This window comes from Artibeus jamaicensis, unplaced genomic scaffold, assembly GCF_021234435.1.
Source record: "Artibeus jamaicensis isolate MK-2021 breed Jamaican fruit bat unplaced genomic scaffold, CSHL_Jam_final contig_1715, whole genome shotgun sequence".
NCBI classification, from domain to species: Eukaryota; Metazoa; Chordata; class Mammalia; order Chiroptera; family Phyllostomidae; genus Artibeus; species Artibeus jamaicensis.
The window spans coordinates 2,732,519-2,751,691 of record NW_026521335.1 but is presented as its reverse complement, the minus strand read 5'-3'; the positions used below and the strand labels follow the sequence as shown (position 1 = coordinate 2,751,691).

Below are 19,173 nucleotides of genomic sequence, written 5' to 3'. Positions count from 1 at the left end.
GGAGGGAGGTGGAGCTCAGAGAGGGAGCTTTGATTTCCCCAGCGTGGCCCCAAGGAGCCCTCAGGGGAAGGTGGCTTTCCTCACAGAACTTTTTCTGGAGCGATTCAGCGATTGGAGGGCTCCCTGAGAGGGCGGGGGCCTTTTTGGACAGGGGCCCCAGGTCCTCCTCAGTTGAGATCTACTGAAACTAGTTTCTGCGTCTCTTGGGGCATGGAGCCCATGACTCTGCGTGTTTAACAAGCTACCCTGGTTTTCCGATGTCTGGTTATTCTGATGCTCTTTCGAGTTTGAGGGCAACTACTGTAGGTCTGCTCCAACTTAGACCATGTCGATGAGCTCCTTCCATACCTGTATGGCCAGGGCAGAGGTAGGGGGCTGGGAGGCAGACCTGAGAGTTTGTAGGGTGCAAAAAGTGGAGATATCTCACTAGAGATAAACAGACCTTTTATTAGCAAAAAATAAATACTCGCCAGGCAGATGGAAAGGAATGGGAACTGCAGACCGGTCTCAGACTACAGGCTGTGGTGTGTAGGTGCCAAGGAGGCCCCTGGACCTAGCCCCCCACCCAAGGGGGGCAGCAGGGCAATAAGGGGCGTCTCGCACTCCCCCAGCAGTGCGTCCCTGCGCAGCCCTGCGCCCCTTTCCAGCACCTTGGCCCTCAGTCTGCGGGCGGCCAAGTCGGGCGGGCCAAGCCCGTCGAAGAAGAAGTCCTCGTTGAAGATGGGGTTGGCGCTGCATCTGACCACGCGGCTCCGCTGGTCCCGCGGCCGGACGCGCGGCCGCAGCCCCAGCACAACGAAGCAGCCGCCGCTGCTGCCGGGGCCGGCTCGCGGGCGGGGCAGCCCCTCGGCGCTGACGAGGCGCAGCCGCAGCTGCCCGGGCCCCGCCGGGTACTCGGCGCAGAGCCGCAGCTGCCCGCCGCGGGGCCCGACGCGCACCACGCTGTACCGCGTGGGCCGCAGCTGGCGGCACAGGAAGTCCAGGTGGAAGAGCGGCGGCGCGCGCGGGCTGGTGTCGGCCGAGCTCGCCTCCTCCCGGGGCAGCGAGCGCGGCCTGGGCGGCCGGGCCTGGCCCGGGCCAGGCCGCCGCGAGCTGAAGGGCGAGGATTCCGGCGACGAGGCCGTGTCGCTGTCGGGGGCCCAGCAGAGGCGCAGGTCCGGGGCGGAGCCGTGCAGCCGGTCCGGCGCGGGGGGAAGCCTCTCGGCGGGGGCGGGCTGCGGCGAGTGGAACAGGGACTCGCGCCGGCGCGTGTGCGGGCTTTCCAGCAGGAAGGTCCAGCCTTCGCGGCCCGCCAGGTGCGGCAGCGAGCAGGCCGCCCGGAGGCCCCGCCCGCTCGCTTCGCGCGCGGGTTGGGGTCCCGCGCCTCCGGGGCCCGGGAGCCGAGGTGGGATGAAGAACTGAGGGATGCGGTCGGGGGTGAGCACGTTGGGGCAGGCGCGCGCGGTAGGGCCCGGGTCGCGGCGCTTAGAGAACAGGCTGCAGGTCGCCCACCGGGCCTCGGGCTCCGCGGTCCCCACCCTGTAGCCAGCTTTCTCCAACAGCCACATGCGGTGGATGGGGGTAATGAAAGTGCGAGCTCCGAGAGGCCAGAAGGTGCCAAATGCAGGGTCTCAGTGGCGGTCTGGGGAGTTGGCTGGACGAAGAGAGAAGAGGAGAGGAGTCCGAGGTGGGTGTCGCTGGAAAGAACACCTGGCCGTCCGCCACCGCGACCTCGCCCGGGGCCCACGGTGCGCACGGGCCCCTATTGGAGCAGGAAAATCCAAGGGCGGCGAAGTCTGGGGGCTCGGGGAGAAATGGAGGGAGCCGGGGGCTAGATACGTTTTCAGATGCAGGCCTTGGGACCTCGGAGTACACACCCATTAGTACTAAAGATGTCATCCACTTTAGAGTTAGAAAGCCGAACACACCCACTGGAGTCCTAGACTTCTGTTGTGAGACTAGAGTAACACCTGCTTATCAAGGTATGTCGTCACGAACGGACCCAGGTCCTTAACCCTCTTCATATACACACATTCACCCTGAAGAGACACCGTGGCCCTTGGCCGGCTCGCCCATCTCCAGCTCTCCCCCGCCCATTCCTTAGATCCGGGGTCTCCTCCAAGATCTGCTCTGGAGCCCCTGGAACCCCTTCCCCCCCGCTGCCTGGGCTGCTATATTCCCTGTTCCACCGCAAGCTTCTCCAGGCTGAGCAATCCTTCAACCGCAGCACCCTCCCGCAAACCCCCACCTGCATCGCCTCCTCTTGCTCCTCCCTCGCCTTCCGGAGTCGCTCCAGGCTAGAAGCAGACTCGCGGCACACCCAGTTGCTGCAGACCGACACCCAGGGCCAATCCAAGAGACGCACCCTCCTGGGACACAGAATCCCACCCGCTTTAAGCCCCGAAGGTCCGGCTGCCTCCCGCTCGGCCCCACCGCAACCAGAGTGTGCAGGGCGGGAGGGGCCTGGGCCGCCCCTCCCACTCTCCACTCCTTTCTCCCTGGCACCGAGCACAAAGGCAGCATTGATTCTCCGCCACCCGCACGGGCTCCGGGAGGCTACTGCCACCTTGCGCTCGCCGCACCCCTGTGTGCGCGGGGTTCCGACGGTCTGCCTGGGAGTCTGGGCCCATGCGGGCTCTGTCGGGCACCCAGAGGGCAGGCCTCACCTTTGGGCGGCCTCTGGGTCTTGGTCTCTGGTCCGGAGGCTTTCAGAGCATGAGGGAGCAGCTTCCTCTCTAGCTTGCTCCCATAGCCCAGGCCTTCTGGGAGGAGCTGGCAGGGGCCTCCGTTGCCTACGTACGACCTCTTTTCCTGGATAAACAGCGCTCTGTCTCTGTGGCCATCAGCCCGGCCTTCTTAACTCCTTCCTCCAGCCAGGTTTCTAGCAGCGTGCCAGCCCGGTGCCCCCGCCTCCTCTTCTGGGCCCGGGCTCCTTGGGAGTTGGAGAGGGCTTCAGTGAAGAGGGAGGTGGCCCTCAGCGTGCGGTGGCCTCCAACCCTCTCTGTCGCGCTGGCCCCACCCAGCCCTCCTAGGTGAAGCCCACACCAATCACGTCTTCTGCAAAACCCTCCTGCTGGAGTCGTGTCTTGGTCCCCATTGTACAGTTCTGGAGCCATCCCAATAGCTCCCAGACAGAGTCACTGGCAGTGACTAGTTCTCCGAATTGCAGTGGCCCAAGGAAAAGTGACCAGGGTCAGGATTTCTGAACATAGAAACACTAGGAAAGAGCTGGTTCTGCCAGTAGCCCAGGTCAGGCTTGTCTACAACTTCCCCCACCCCATGCTTAGTGGAGGGCTGTTAAATTGTGAACATGGAGGATGTCTCCCCTCCCCTCTTCTCCCCATAGGCGGAGCCTGGGACGCACAGGCCACTGCTGACAGTGTGAGACAGACGTCAACTGCAGGCCAGGCATACCCATCATCCTTTAGTCTCTCAACGCATTGAGCTAATTTCCTTTTTAGGAGGCTCTCCTCCGTCCCTGGACAGCGCCCCTTCATCCTTCAGGCCTGGAGGCCCTCTCTGACGCCCAGCACCCATAATTTTCCCTTGTGGCATCGATCACATTTTTTTCCCTGTGATTTATGCCTGTGATTATTTAATGTCTTACTACACTGTACACATCATGAGGACAGTGCTTAGAACAAGGCAGGTATTCAATCAGGATTGTTAAATGAATTAATGATATTAAGCAGAATTGTACTTGGGTCACTTCTTTCCTCCATTCATTGTGCCAGGTGTTGGGGGTAGATGGGGGGAGAGGAGTCTAAGGGGAGAGACAGACAATAAATGTGCAGAGAGCAACAAAAAAGATTGTGAAATGTAGGAAATAAACAAGATAATTATTTTGACCTGTGATATTTGAGGGTTTTGAGGGAGCAAGCATTTCTTTTGTGGAGACTCATGGCCACGCCCAGGCCCGCCATTCCCACGCCTCCCGCTTCTGCTCAGCCCTGGCCCTGGCGTCCTGTCCGGGGCAGGTGGTCTTTGTGTCATGCTGCAGCCAAGAACATCACGGCTTTGGCATTAGTCAGGCTGGGCCCTGGGCCCTGTGACACACTAGCTGTACTGTGTGGCCTCTGAGAGGCACCTTCATCTCTCTAGGGTCCACCTTCCCCATCTGGAAAGTGGGGAAAATATACCTAACCCTCAGAGCTGGCATGGTGGTTACATGAGATCACATGGGCATCAATGAGGTTGACTTCTGGTAAAGCACGAGACCACAGAAGCCCCAACTCAAGTCTGCCCTGACAATAAGGACACGTTTGGCTTCTGTAATAAGTCCAGAGGTAGGGTAGAATTCAGGGGAGCTGGATTCTGTGCCTTTATTCATTCATTTAGTCACCCATAGTTCTTTACTACCTTGTGGCAGGCACTGTGCCGGACTCTGGGGACACAACAGTGAGAAAACAGATAAATCTCCTGGCCAGATGGAGTTTATAATTCACTGGGGAAAGAAAGACAATAGACATAGATAAATTAGTGAAAATAGTATATTGAATGGAAGTCAGTGTTGGGGAGAAAATTAAAGTAGGGAAGGCTCACAGACAGTATCAGAAGAGTATGCAATTTTCAATAGTGTGGTCAGGGTGGCCACTTTGGGAACATAATGTTTCCGTAATGATATGAAGGAGGCAGGGAGGATATGTGAGGCTAAACTGTTCTATGTAGAAAAGTTGCAAACGCAAAGCCCCTGAGGCAGAAGCATGCCTGGAGTGTGGAGGAGGCAAAGAGGCCAGTGCAGCTGGAACAGAATGAGTGAGGGGAAGATGAGGTTAGAATTGGTGGAGCCTGTAACCACTGAAACAATTTCAGCTTTTACTTCTGGTGAGCTGAGAAGTGATGTAACTTGACAAGTGTTGGAAGCGTTGCTCTGGTGGCTGTAAGTAGGGGGATAAGGATGTAAGTAGGGAGATGAGATAGACTTTTGAAGTAATCTTTGCATGAGATAACTGGGGCATGGATAGGGTTGGAGCAGTTAGTTTCTGGTCATATTCTGAAGATGAAGTCAATAGGGTTCTTATCCCTATCGAAAGGAAAAGAATGATAAGGTTTTTGGCCTGAGCAACTGGCAGAATGGAGTTGCCATTTACTGAGAGGGGGAAGTATTAGGAGCTCAGTTTTAGATTTATTAAATTTGAGATGCCCATTAGACATCTAACTAGAGATGTGGAGTAAGCAGTTGGATATGCGAATCTGGAGCTCAGAGGAAAGATCCAGACAGGAAGTATAAATGTGGGCACCAAGAGAAATGTAGATGGAATTTAAAGTCACAAGACTTGATGAAGTGTAGGTAGCAAAGAAAAAGGATCCAAGGACCGAATCCTGGGCTCTCCAGCATTTAGAGGTGGGGAGGATGAGGAACCAGCTGTTCCAGATGCTGTGGCAAGGTCTGGTACGATGAGGCCTGAGAACTGACCATTGGATTTAGCAATGCAAAGTCACTGGTGACTTTGACAGGAGCAGTTTTGGTGGAGTGGTGGAGGCAAAAGGCACACTGGAGTGGCCCCGAGAAAGAGTAGGAGGAAGAGGGAGAGCAAAGGCTCTTGGAGAGTTTGCTGAAAGAGAAGAGAGAAGTGGGGTAATGGCCAGAGGGGGAGGGGTAATCAAGAGAGAATTTTTTCAATGACAGAACTAATGCTGTGCTGTTCTGCAAATGGGAAAGACCCAATAGAAAGGGGGAAATTGATAACACAGAAGAGAGGAGAATTTTGGGAGCAATATTCTTGAGTAGACAAGAAGAAATAGGTGTGGCGCATAAGACAGACCGTGCCTGCTGTGGGAACAGTTCACCCACAGTTACTGGAGAAACGGTGAAAAAAATGGGTGGAGCTATGGTGGTGGAAGCTTATTTTTCGTAGATGCTTCTGATTTCCCCGTGAAACAGGAAGCAAGGTCGTCAGCAGAGAGGAGGTGGTTCTAGGGGCTGGAGTAGAGAGGACCAGGAATAAAGCGGTCACCTAGGAGAGCAGGAGAGTGGATGGTGTAGGAAGCTGCAGGATGACCACTGGGCAGTCCCACAGTCCCACTTGAGGGTAGTGGTCATGACTTTAAAGTGACTGGACAGCGTGGTACTGTTCTTTCTCCAGCTGGGCTTGGCTGCACAATGTGAAAGGGGAAATGAACAGAGATTCGTATTTAGCCAGGAGTGTGCTCAGTCTTTGACAGTTTACCTTCCTGCTCCCTCTTTCCTTCCATTTCCTTCTCTTGGTGGATATTAAGTTAATGAAGTCAAGGGTGCCTACCAGAGCGCTCACTCTCCGCGAGCTGCACAGCAATGGGATTGAAAACCAACAGGAGATAATCTGCAGCCTGGCTGGATCAGTTAAGGTCCAATCAGGAATTTAGCACCTTTCTAGGCGGTTCAACAGAGGGAGTTTAACACAGGGAACTTGTTACAGAGGTATTAGAAGAGCTAAACAGTCAAATAGGATGGCGAGGGTTGTTTAGCAGGATCTGTAACCATGGAGGCACAGCTACTACTTGAGTTGCCTCCCAAAGCAAAGAGAAGAGGAGAAATACCTGACTTTTCCCTACTTCGACCTTTCAGTCTTTGGTAAAACTTCTCTAGTCCTTGACACACTCCTGGATATCACCTCCATATACTGGCCTGGTTGGAATCCTGTCCAGTGGAAGGATTTCACCTTCTTCCTGCGGAAGAAGCTGTTTCCCACCCCTGTCCTCCAGAGGTACCACTGTTTTCACTGACTTATTCATCAGTCCCCCTGGGTCTTGCCAGCTGGCTTGCACCTTCCTTTTACCCCAGGTTGGTGGCGCTCCAGGTACCTGGTTTCCAGCAGCAGCTAGGCCTTTGGCATGCTCAGCCTACGTGTACTTGGGCATTTGTTTTCTTTGTCCTCATAGTGACTCATCCAACTCATTATCTTCCCTCTAGAACTTTCCCCCTCTGATGGTCTTGCCTCCTATTTCACTGAGAAAGTCAAGGCACTCTTGGATGAACCCTGTCAACTTCCCCTCCTCTTCCGCCCCTCCCCTGCCCACTCCTTCCCTTTGGTCTCAGAATCATGCTGATGCTCTCCCATGACTACTGTCTCCAAAGTGCCCTTGACCCATCTCTAAGACCAGATGGCTGTTCTGTTGGATGACACCGCTCTCTCCCCTAGACTAGAGTTTCAGCCTCTCTCCACTGGCTCCTTCCAAAGCAGTTTATAAATACACCCAAACCTTTTTCTTTAAATAACATTTCAACAACAAAATTCCTGGAAAGAATCATCTAGTTTCACTTTGTCATTCCCACTCATTTTTTTATCCATCATAATCTGGATTCTGCTCCCACCTCCTAGCACAGGACACCAGCACCTTTCCCATGGCCACATCCGAAGGCCTGTTTTTACTTGTCATCTGTCTTGCCTTCTCTTAGCATTTGATACAGCTGACCTCACCCTTGTAAGGACCATCACTCCTGTGCCGCCTTAACAGGCTTTTTGTCCTCTGCCCCAGCTGCGAGCCTTAGTGTGACCAGTGGTTCTATCTCCGACCCCCTTTCCTGTCCTTCCTTTCTCTCCCCCCCACCCTCATTCCCCTCTCCTCCTCCTCACTTGCACTCTGCATGATCCACCCCCCAGGAGCTCCATGTCAGTTTTTATATTGATGACTTGCAAATGAAATCAGTCAGTCATCAATGTTGAGCTCCAAGCCATCATAACCAGGTTCCTGCTGTGTTCGCCACATGATGAAAGTTCCACGGACACTTCAAGCTCAATGCATGTGAAACTGAACTTATTATCTCTGCCCACCTCAAACTTGCTCCTTTATATTCCCAATCATGTCACCTGGAACCATCAAGCCAGAAACTTGGAGTCACCCCTGAAGGCTCCGCTGCCCAGATCCACCGTGTACAAGTAGTGGCAAAGTCCTGCACTCTGTGGTCTGTAACATCACCCATATCTTTCATCTTCTTGGCTCTGAGCCCTGTCAGGCCCTTACTCTCTCTAGTTTGGAGCCCTGCAAGGGGCGCTCTGTGACTCAGCTCCAGCTGTGCACGTCAAGGCCACGGGTCCTCTCTTTTTATTACTGTGTGGTCGGTGCCTCACTTAGCGCCGGTGCCTGGCAGGGGCTCGGTAAATCTCTTCCATTGGTGCAGATTGGGAAAGTGGGTGTGTGGGAGGCCCTGGAAGGGCTTTGACTTCCAACTACAGAAGGGTCTTGGGCTGAGAGCGGGGTTGTGAGACTTTATTTGCTCAGAGGAAAGTGCCCTCTCCCTCACCTCATCAGCGGCTTCCCTGGGGAGCCCTCCCTGCCCTGCAGTGGGTCCCAGGCAGGCAGGACAGTCAGAGGTAGGCTCTCCTGAAGGTAGAGGGACTGCTACTCCTGTTCCAGCTGCAGCTGAAGGAAAACACCTGCAAGAGAGGGGCAAACAGGTGGCAGGAATGAGGGCGGAGACGGCGGGAGCTTGGTGAGGTGCCCTGACCATTTGCATTCAGTCACCCAGCGCCTGGATCCTGTGGTACAAGCTGGGCAATCACACACCGGAAAAAATATCGTAGTTGATCTCTCCCTCACTTCGCCCTGTCTACAGCAGGTATCCAATCCCAGATTGAAAAGCAGGACCTCAGCTTGGGACTGGATCCTTAGTATTCTTTCTTCCATTTGTTCTGGGGCTGGTGGTGGCAGGACAGGGCCTGGGGCTGAAGGACCTCTTTACCTGAGGACTTGGCATAGATCGTCTTCTGGTCTCTGCTTTGGGCGACGCAGGACATGTGAAGCTTCTGGTCCTCAGTCTTTTCCACATCAATGTTCAGTACAGCCAGAGAGCCCACGGGGATCAAGCTGGGAGAGGAGGAGGCTTAGCTCAGCCTTCACACAAACCCCTGGCCCTCACTCCTTCACCCCTGTCATCCCCCATCCTTCTCTTCACCCCACCTTGCCTCAAGGACTTAAGTGGCTCTGGGCTCAGGACCCGCCTACCAGCTCCAAGAGCTGGGGAAGGTGAGAGACAGGCAGGGCTCCTGTACCCCAACTGCCTGGGACAGCCATCCCCCATGATCAAAAGAACCATGACTCACGGCCAGCACCGTGAGCATCTGTACTTACTTTTTGAACCTGATGTTGAGGCTTAGTGTGAACAGTCCCTCTCCAGCCAGGTAGGCAGTTTTAGAGAAGGTCTCGTCCATCATAGCTGCCAGGGACCCTCCGTGGGCAAACCTGGGGTGGGGGTGGGGAGCAAGGCTGGGCTGCAGCGCTAGGCAGACTGGTTTCCTGGCCTTCCCCGCCCTCAGGCACAACCACCCTGCCTCTACCTTTCCCGGGAGAAGAAAGGACACGGAGCTGGATCCCAGCTAATAGAATCAGTCAAAATCAAATGTTGCTTCAGCATGTGTTAGGTACAATTAGTTATTTTATTTCACCAGGAAAAAAGGTTTATTTTCCTGATAGAGTTAATAGGAAAACATTTTTCTGATTCATCACCTAATTGCTGGTAGCAGTTGCCAGGATTTGAGGGGCACACTCACAGAGGGGAAGGAAAACCCAGACTTGTTTGGCTTAGTCTCTGAGGAACAGGCAAGCTCCACCTTATGAGCCCGTGCTGAGCCCACATTAAAAAAGTATTGTTTGTTTATTTTTTTAGAGACAAGGGAAGGGAGAGAGAAATAGAGGGAGAGAAACATCAATCTGATCAGTTGCTTCTCTTATGCACCCCAAAATTGGAGCAGTGACCTTTTGCTTGGCAGGAGGACACCAAACCAACTGGGCCACACTGGCCAGGGCCTGAGCCCACCTTTTCAAGACAGGTAACTGTGAAAGCTAATTTATGACTCAAACTTATGACATAAAGTGCCGATAAGGCTCTTGAGCCTTGGGGGCTCTTGAGCAGCGCCGCTGCCTGGGAAAACCCAGGATCCCCTTCACAGGGTGTGGCCAGTGTCTGATTATTTGAAGTGCAGAAAACAATTATTCTCTCTCTGTAGGCTGACTTTTATGCCAACACTACTTCATTGTTGGTTAAGTTGGGGAAAATTGGAAGGCACCTGGCTTTAGAATGCAGATAACACAACACAGATTCCAGTTCCTGACATTCAAAAGCACAGTTCCAATTCTCCATGGACCCGGGCATGTGTCCGGGCTGCACCTCATGGGTTAGCTGTGATACAGCTCCTCCCACCAGCAGGCTCACCATGGAACCACGCCCACCTGCTGTGACTCCTGTTTGATCTGAGGCAACTTGTTAAACATTTCTGAGCCCTAGTTTTCCAGTATGAATTGTGAAAAAAAATTCTTATCAGATCAGTTGAGGTAATGGTTTCAAAGCCTCATATACACTTCTGGTCACTCCACTCCCCACACTGCTTGAAAGAGGGAGAAAGGGGTTGGTGTCAAAGAGCATAAGCTTGCCGCTTTCCCCTCACTGTCCTCACTGGCCAGGCCGGGACCATCGGCAAGTACCTGGATTCTGCAGGATGGCTCTCGGCCAGCCAGCAACCTACCTCTCCTTGCCTAGGGGTTGGGTGGGTACTGTACTTGTGAGACAATAGAAAATTTATAGATTGGTCTCTGCCCCCAGTTCCTGGCACAGAACTCTTGAAACCCTTGTAATTTCCAGGTGGATAGGAATCTTTTGTTAGGCAGATGTCTCCTGGATGCAGCAGGTCACTGGAAAGATCAAGCGTGATTAGAAACTTGGAATTTTCTGCCCTGACTCCTCCCCTGCCCCCCACCCCCACATTCTCTTGAGAAGGGAGAAGGACTGGAAATGGAGTTAATGATTAATTATGCCTACATAAGGAAGCCTCCATGGAATCCCGAAAGTATGGAGTTCAGAGGCCTTCAGGCTGGCAAACACACTCAGACTGGGAGGGTGATGCACCCCAATTCCACCAAGACAAAAGCTCCTGTGCTCAGGACCCTCCTAAGCCTTACCCCACACATCTCTCCATCTGAATGTTCCTGTCTCTTCTCAAATCCTTTAATAAACTGGTGAGCATGTTTCCCTGAGTTCTCTGAGTCACTCTAGCAAACTAATCAAACCCTAGGAAGAGATTGTGGGAACTTCAGATTTGTAGCCAAATCAGAAGTTATGAGTAACTTGGGGACCTACTACTTGTGATTGGCATCTGAAGGGGGTCGGTCTTGTAGGACTGAGTCCTTAACCTGTGGGATCTGACACTCTGTCCAGGTAGACAGTGTTGGAATTGAGGTAAATTGTGGGATACTTCACTGGTGTCCCAGAGTATTGGTGTGGGGAAGAACCTCCACATATTTGGTGGCCAGAAGTGTCAGAAGTGGAGCGTTCAGTGTGAGCAGCATGGGAGACGCAGGGGAAAGAAAGACGTAAGAACTGTGTTTTTCCCTGCACAGGAGGTCGACTGAACTGGGATTTTCTAATTCAGTAGTAATCTCTTCTCTGGACCCCTGCAGTACACTGACCTCAGGGTGGGGTGGTCCTCCAATAAAAGCCTCCCACACGTAACCCCCATCCCCACCTCCTTGAGGTTTTCCTCTTCAGAAAGGAGGGGATTCCTGAGCTGGGCAGGGCCCCGGCCTCGTCCACCGGGTCTGCATACACTAGTGTGGAAGTCAGTGTCTCCCTGGGAGGTGCCAAGGGCTGCAGTCTGAACGTACCACCCATGAAGGGGTTACGTCCACCAAACTCTGTGAATTCTTTTTAACTACATTTGGGTCCTTCTCAGGCCTTGGGACCCTGAGCTTCTTATCTCTCCTTCCTCTCTCTCCCTTGTAGGAATGCCAGTAACCCCAACAACCTTCAGTGACTGTCCAAAGCAGGCACTGGGATGGAGGAGAAGGTAGAAAGTTATGGATTGGGTGGCTCACTAGCCTTAGGCAAGAGGCTCAGGGACAGCCTGATTTTTTAAAAAATTCCTTACCTGAGAATATGTTTATTGATTTGAGAGAGAGGGAGAGAGAAACATCAATGTGAAAGAAACATCAATGTGAGAGAGAAACATTGATCCATTGCCTTCTGTATGCACCCTGACCAGGGATTGAACCCACAACCTAGGTATGTGCCCTGACCAAGAATTGAATCCGGAAACTTTTGGTGTGTGGAACGATGCTCCAACCCAGCCACCCAGCCAAGGCCACCCAGATATTCCTTGTGGATGTATTTATGTCCAGAGTGAGGTCTTTCCTAGCTCCCTTCCAAGTTTAGAGGGAGCAGAATGCAGTGGAGAGAGCAATGGACTTGGAGCCCCACTTCCTGGACTAGGGTCCTGCATCTGACCTTGATTGCATTGTGCTACCTTGGGCAAGTTAAGTTACCTTACCTCTGTGTGCATCAGTTTGCCTGTGGGTGTTGAGATCTGGGAAATGGAGAACATAGCCTGACCACAGCAAAACAGGCTGATTGTAATCTGTTTAGTTTTGAATTTTGAAACCCCACCCTGTTCCCGCGCTCGGTCTCTGTCAGCAAATAGCTAACTGCCATGTCTGCTTCTGTTCAACGCTTGCTTGCTCGCCCCTATATAAGGACTTAGCTGTAATCGCTCAGTGCGACTCTCATCTGCAGCCCTCTGGGCACCGTGTCTCAGGACACTCTGAGAGTTCGCCCCTGCGCAGGTTAAGCTTGGCCAATAAAATAAGATCAAAACCCTGAAACGTCTTCAAAAATTATTCTCGCGTCTGGTGGATATAACATGGGTAGAACATTAAGTGTGGATAGATGGTGTGTGATAGCTATTTTGTGCTTTATGGTTAATGAGCACATAGGCCCATGATATTATACCTATCGGCCACGCTGGTAGGTAGGTATTATTGCCCCAGGTTTTAGGTACGACGACTGAGAGCCAGAGGTTAAATTGCTTGCTTGGGCTTCCAAGGCCAGCAGTGGCAGAACAGGACTGGAGGCCTGGCTCCTCTTCCAAGTTCACTGCATCCCTCTCAGAGTGGCCTGTAAAACTTCTTGCTGGAAAATTTTTTCACTTGGGAGGAATTCCTGCAGCTGGGAGGGAGATAAGGAGTCTCTCCCTTATCTGCACAATGGGACTGGATTAAGTGACTCAAATGTCCTTGCAGTCTAGTGCAACCCCACCCAGCTCCTTAGGGAGAGGTAGTCGCAGGGCCTGGTGTATGCCCGATCTACCAAGCCCCAGAAGCAGCCAAGGGTGTCTACCCCAGCCTTGTCTGTAGTCTTACCCGGGGGCCCCCTCCAAGTAGGGGCCTGGTTGGAAAAGACAGACGGACTTCTTCTTGGATGGGTGGAAAAAGATGACATACTCGTAGCCTTGCCCTTCCACTGGGATGCACCTGGTGAAGAGGCGCCAGTCACCTTTGTCTGGGGAGAGAGGGCATTGGAGTAGCTGGAGAAGGGAGTGCACAAGGGCAAGGATGGAGTGCCAGTCGTTCAGCACCACAGGGTTGAGGCCTGAGTCAGGCACAGGGTCAAGGAGAGAACCAGAGGACATCCAGGCTCCACACCCAGGAGTCTTCCATCAGAGGCCAGAGGCACAGCCATGTCCTCAGGGAGCCCTTGGTCTGGAGGGAGAAACATTCAGGAAGTTCCCTGGCTAAGAGTGGGCATAGGATCAGGATCAGGTCAAGACTTTAACAGACTCTATACACTGAAAATTAAAAAAATGCAACTCATGTAATTCATCTATAGTAATTCAAAATAACAACAATACTAAACAGCAAAATAAGTGCAGAGAAGCTCACCAAAATTCTGATTCCCCCCACCCCCCGCCAAAGACAACTACAGCTATATCCTTTTTGGATGGGTATCAACTTCTTTTAAAAATTATTTTGGTGCCCTTGCTTTTTTTGTGCCATAAACCCAAGGGTAGTCTGTGTATCATACCACCCGTTCATTACTGGGCAGGAAAAACATACACATGAGTGAGAGAGTCAAGAAAACATGGACACACGCTTGCTTGTACCCAGGCACACGCACACACATATACGAGCAAAAAGATGGAGGTGGAAAACTCTGTAAATCTGGTGGGTGTTTCAGGAGAGTCGGCCTGGGCCTAGCAGAGCACTGATGTGGGCCATGCCTGCAGTGCGGGAGGGGGCCCCCCCGCAGCCTTTTGGGCTGGGGGAGGAGGATTTGGGGTGAGGCCAAAGGGCGGAGGGCTGAGATGGCAGTTCTCCTGTGGGGAGTCTAGGGTGAGCTCTTTCCAGATGGCAGGAGAGAGTCCAGACAAGCAGAGGATGCCTTCCCTGTCTGGGGCTGTAGCACAAGGGGTGGGGTTAGCAAAACAAAACAAAACAAAACAAAAACTTCTGGCTGAGAGTCGGGAGCCGGTAAGTTTCCTTCCCCAGCTTCTCTGAACACAGGGGAAGGGGCTGGCTGACCCGATTCCAGTGGCTGGGACAGCTGTGCTGATGAGCCCTCTCAGGCCAGGCCTTACCTGAGGTGACTGCTAACCCAGATGGGAGCTTGAGCCCCTGGATGTGATCTCTGTTGGACTTGAAGGAAGGCAATTTGATCCAGCCATCGGCCTTAGTCTTCTCCAGAAATTCCTGGTAAAGGCTCAGCATGTCTGGACACCAGCTGGCATTGGGAAGGGCATAATCCTTTAAATCTGTCTTCTCTGGGCAGAATCTTGAGACCTGAGTGAGAAAAATCAGGGAGATTAGACTAGTGCGCTCCTGAATTCTTGGTTTCCTTAATCCCTTCCACCAGTGGTGACCTGAGGGAAATGCCCATCTTCCTTGCAGGGGGTTTGGGTGACTGGGCTAGGAGACCTTAAGGCACAAAGTAAGGGGAGAAAAGGAATTGGGGCTAACAATTAGGGGCATGTTGCTTGTGGTTTGTGCCTGGCAATTATCTTGTTTTAAAATCTGTGAGCTGTTCTTTAAAGCTGTGAATTGCCAGTATTAATCCCACTGTAGAGATTGGGAAACTGAGGAAATATGGTAAGGCTGCCAAGCCTGTGAGTGTGAGAGCTGATGGTCAGACTAGAGCCCTTTCTGAGAGACTGTCTTCCCTGGGGGCCGACCGCAGTTGCGGAGGACCATGGTTACCAGCTCTCCTCCTCGGACTACTCCAGCTTGTCCACAGCTGTGGACCTGCCCCAGCAGGGTGGCTCCTTTGAAACGGGTTTTGAATGCCAGGAGAGGCAGAGAGGCATGGTACAGCCTGTGGGATGAGGGATCCCCTGTGGCTTCACACGCTTATGCAGCAGTCACAGCTGTAGGCAGTGAGCCAGGGGCTTGCCAAGATCACACACAGGGTCCTCCCACTGGGGACACCCCAGCTCAGCGGTAGCAGGAGGAGAGTGACTCACTGGATGGCCACACACAATTCGGGCCTGTACGACAATGTCCTGGTGGTCTTAGTTTTTGATCTAGGCTACTTGGTATCCCCAGAGCATCTTCCCTTTGCCAAATCAAATAGCTCCCCAACACATGTCCACCTGCCCTGGCCACAGTCTAGGAAGAGGAGATTGGGGTGCTCCTTATGTTCTAGGCCCCCAGGGAAAGGGCTGTCCATTGGCCGAGCTGGGAACTCACCAGGGAGTCTGTGGAGGATCCGAATGCTGAGGCAGGGTTGAGTCTGGGCAGCATGTGGGGGGCACCAGGAAGGGCTCTGTGGTGGCTGAGTCTTGCTGCCCCTTGGAGGCCTCTTCTTATCATGGCTGAGCACTGGGGTCCGGTTGGCAGAGCTGCTGGCTGACTCTTGAGGAAGCAGCAGGTGAAAGGACTTCTCAGCAGCACCTTGGAGCCTGCGCAGCCTGCTCTCAGGCCTCCCCCTTTCTGTCACCAAGCTTTCCTCTGCAACCTTCCACTGTAGGAGGCCAGACAAGATCAGGTTGGTTGAGAAACACCCATAGGTGCTTGGGGCCTTAGCCCCACCCAGGGCTTGGGGAGGAGCAGATGCTGTTAGGGCATGAATGTGTAGCAGGGCTGGTTTGAGTCCAGAAAGAAGTATTTGTTAAAGAAGCAAAAAAATGCATAGAGGAATAAATAGTACATGGAGGTGCGGAGAGCTGTCCTGGAGTTCTGCGGGGAGAACCCAAAAGAATTCCCAGAAAGCTAAAGGAAGCCTGTTTCTTTATAGGGTGTTGGTGGTGTGTCAGTGTATGTTGGTGTCTGCTCTCAAATCTTTGTTACCATTCTGGGACTCAGAAAACCCACCCAGAGCCCTTCGCCAGGCAAAAAGCAGCACGGGAATCCCCTGCCTGCTGGTCCCCAGCAGGGATAGACAGGGAGGGGAAGGACTTGGAGGGGGAGACAGAAAATCATGTGGGAGGAAGCAGCTTAGCAAGGGTGCTCCATGGCTTGGGAAACTCCAGGGAGGGGACGATCGATGGCAAACAGAAAATGCTGAGGGTGAGGGGAAGCATGGAGAGGGGGCAGGGGAAACTTTGTCACCGCTAAGCCTGGAAAAGAGGAAGGTTTGAGTTGGGGGTTGGCAGTGCTCAGCCAGCATTTGCAGGTTGTGGACTTTCTTTCCTCTGGTGGTGTCTCTTCTTTTCAATGAAAGCTGCCAGTTTTCAAGTAAAAGTCCCAGTTTCTAGTTCACTAGAATAAAGCATATTCTAAAGGTCAGAACAGTACAAATGTAGAGTTATGAGAATAATAATGGTGATGACGTTTTGGCAGGTTCTGAAAGAGCAAACTGATTTAACATGGAAATTTAAGAGTTTTGTCCCACCTTCTGGATTTGGCTGCCCTAGAAGACTAGAATATAAATATTTCCTCACCTCTTATGAAGCTTTGAATGAGACTTCCTCAAGGACTGGAGGAACTGTTTTTTTTATCTATCCTGGTTCTGGTTCTAACCAAAAATATGTGAATATGTGAATTAGTTGTCAACACTAAAACAGGGAGTTTCATACAAAGCAAAAAGGTCAGGTATCTCCAGGTAAGTGGGAAGATCTGGCAAGGGTGCATCTTCATTCCTGTGCAGCAGCAGTAGCTAGCTGGAGCTGACGCCCCGTGCCCTCTGGTTTGCCCTCTGGTTTGCCCTCTGGTTTGCCCTGGGGCCTCCAGGGTACTGGGTATTTCTTCATTCCCTCTGCCTGCCCCTGTGTGAGATTCTTGATTTGGAAGATGAGACTTGAGGAGGAGACAAGAGGAGTCTGAGGAAAAGGGGAGAGTAAAATCTCCACAGGGGCCCCCCCAAACTGGGAGCTGATCTCAGAAAGGCTGCCCAGGAGAGATGCAAGGGCTATTCTCCCAAGAGTCAGTAGTTGTACCTGGGAAAGGGAATTCTTGTTTCATTGCCTCGGAACCACTTGGGAGCTGGGTTATCACCCTTTCTGTGGCCAGACTTTCTTTGCAGATTGTACATCCCAGTGGAATCTCCATCTCTGGTTGCCTGACTAGAGGAGTAACACCTTCTGGGAAACAAGAGAAGATGATTGGTCTTTGCCCCGTGTTCCTGGCACAGAACTCCTAGATGGCTTAGAATTCCCTGGGTGACAGGAGTGTCTTTTGTTCTAAGGAGAGGACTCTGGGTGGGCTCCTGGATGTAGCTGATCACCAGAAGGACCAAGCCATCCATGATCAGAAACTTGGAATTTTTAGTTTCACTTCCCCTCCTGCAGGAAGGGGAGAGGGACTGGAGACTGAGTTAATAATTGATCATGCCTTTGTGATGAAGCCCCCACAAAATCCCAAAAGTGGGGTTTACAGAACTTCCAGGTTGGCAAACCCCAGCTCCTTGGAGACAGAAACATCTGTGCTGGGAGCCTTGCACACCACGGCCTATGTATCTCTCCTTCTGGATGTCCATGTGTATCCTTTATTGTAACCTTTATTATATAATAAACTGATAAACATATGTAAGTGTTTCTCCGAGTTCTGTGAGCTGTTCTAGCAAATGATTGAATCCAAGGATGGTGGGAACCTCCGATTTGTAGCCAAGTCTGAAGTTGTGGGTAACCTGGGGACCTACCACTTATAGTTGGCATCTGAAATGATGTCAACTCAGTTGTGGGTCTGCACTTATTCTGGTTAGTATTAGAATTAAAATGTGGGGCATCCGTCCAGCTGGAGTCACAGAGAATTACTTGCTGTGAGGGAATAATTCCCACATCTGGTGTCAGAAGTATTGTGTGGAGAGTAAAGGAGAAACACAAAATTTTTCTTATAGATACCTTTCCACTTTAGTTGTTTCACAATATTTGGCTAAATCAAGTTTCAAGTATTTACATCATTATGAGTTATGTACATTTTGCTCTGGGCCTTAGCACATATTATAGTTCTATTTCCTTTCTTGTATAACTCTTATTTTCCTTGAGCTGATAATTACCAAGGTTTGGCTGGATGCTCTGGTCTGGGGGAATACAGGGGAACTGAAGGAGTTGACTGGTGGTTGAGGTGATCAACTGTCATCTACCAGCTGGGAGGGAAGAGAGTCCAAGAGAGAAAGGAAAAGAAAATGAAGGTCTGGCCAGATCTGTGGTACTGAAGAGCAGACATAATGTATTCAAGAGTATGGCCAATTGAAGATAATTAGAAAAAAAGTGTCTGAGAGAACATTGATGGTGATGGCCAAACCATGGATGAGGCCCTGATTTGGGTAGCTGGAGAAGCATGGAGGAGGCCGGTGAAGGCCATCTTGGAAGAGAAACATTAGAATTGTGGAGAAAGCACTCTTCCCCTTTTCTGACTCTTTGCCCACTGTTTCACAGATCTTGTGGATTCTCCCTATAACAGTGATCCATTTCTAGATGTAGACTGGGGGGTCAGCTATCCAGAAAGATGGGAAGGTGCTTGACTAGTGCCTTGAGTGGTTTCTGTTACCTGGGCTCTGGCCCAGTAATTCTTCTGTGAACTCAAAGAGATCAAACAACCAGAGAAAAGAAAGTGTCTCCCCAGACCTGGGCTCTCTAGGGAAGCAATTAGAAAGGAAGAGGCCAGTCTTGTTGCCTGCCTGGTCCATTTCCAGTTTGGGATCTATGGGACAATGTTGAGTCTGGGGGCTTCTCTTGCTGAGATATTACCTGTTTCCAGAAACACATCCTGGATCTGACTGGCCAGGAGGTGCACAGGAGAATCGGCAGTGATGGGCTGGTAAATAGTTAACAACCAGCTCTTTGCACGGAGGAAGCTCTAAATTGGTAGCATTTGCCAATTTCTGTGGTATAAATGTTCCCGGAGTGGCTGATTTCAAGCTACCAGTGTGAAGCCACTGACACTCACTGTGAAGTTGGGAAGAAATGTGCACAACTGGCTCCTGCAAGTTTGTAGAAACTGGTTCTAGCACACCACTGGTTCTTTGGCGTGGAGAGAAGCAACAGGAGTAACCAAGGCCTTGGTAGGTGCAGCCAT

General features: G+C 51.9%; 3 protein-coding genes across 5 annotated transcripts in view; all 3 read right to left on the bottom strand.

Moving 5' to 3' along the window:
* Positions 1-427: 427 nt before the first annotated feature.
* C2CD4D (C2 calcium dependent domain containing 4D) lies at positions 428-3,002 on the bottom strand. 2 transcript variants are annotated; one of them, XM_037143691.2, is made up of 2 exons: positions 2,646-3,002; positions 428-1,633 (listed from the first exon to the last, which is right to left on the bottom strand). In XM_037143691.2, the coding sequence occupies exon 2, from the start codon at positions 1,545-1,547 to the stop codon at positions 513-515; it is 1,035 nt and encodes a 344-aa protein (XP_036999586.2). In that variant the 5' UTR covers positions 1,548-1,633; positions 2,646-3,002; the 3' UTR covers positions 428-512. The 2 variants fall into 2 exon arrangements, with proteins under 2 accessions (XP_036999586.2, XP_053526442.1); XM_053670467.1 differs by lacking the exon at positions 2,646-3,002 and adding an exon at positions 2,228-2,461.
* Positions 3,003-4,507: 1,505 nt separating this feature from the next.
* THEM5 (thioesterase superfamily member 5) lies at positions 4,508-15,532 on the bottom strand. 2 transcript variants are annotated; one of them, XR_005082265.2, is made up of 7 exons: positions 15,406-15,532; positions 14,301-14,502; positions 13,087-13,225; positions 9,031-9,141; positions 8,642-8,766; positions 8,204-8,336; positions 4,508-6,075 (listed from the first exon to the last, which is right to left on the bottom strand). XR_005082265.2 is itself a non-coding variant. In XM_037143686.2 (6 exons), the coding sequence occupies exons 1-6, from the start codon at positions 15,526-15,528 to the stop codon at positions 8,302-8,304; spliced, it is 735 nt and encodes a 244-aa protein (XP_036999581.2). In that variant the 5' UTR covers positions 15,529-15,532; the 3' UTR covers positions 8,149-8,301. The 2 variants fall into 2 exon arrangements, 1 of the variants encoding a protein (XP_036999581.2); XM_037143686.2 differs by lacking the exon at positions 4,508-6,075 and having other exon boundaries at positions 8,149-8,336.
* A 61-nt stretch (positions 15,533-15,593) lies between these two features.
* Positions 15,594-19,173, bottom strand: part of THEM4 (thioesterase superfamily member 4) — a 64,805-nt gene continuing 61,225 nt past the window's right edge. The window contains exon 7 of the mRNA XM_053670407.1: positions 15,594-15,679. Within this exon, the coding sequence (XP_053526382.1) occupies positions 15,633-15,679 (47 nt within the window). The 3' untranslated portion in view covers positions 15,594-15,632. The remainder of the gene's footprint in view (positions 15,680-19,173) is intronic.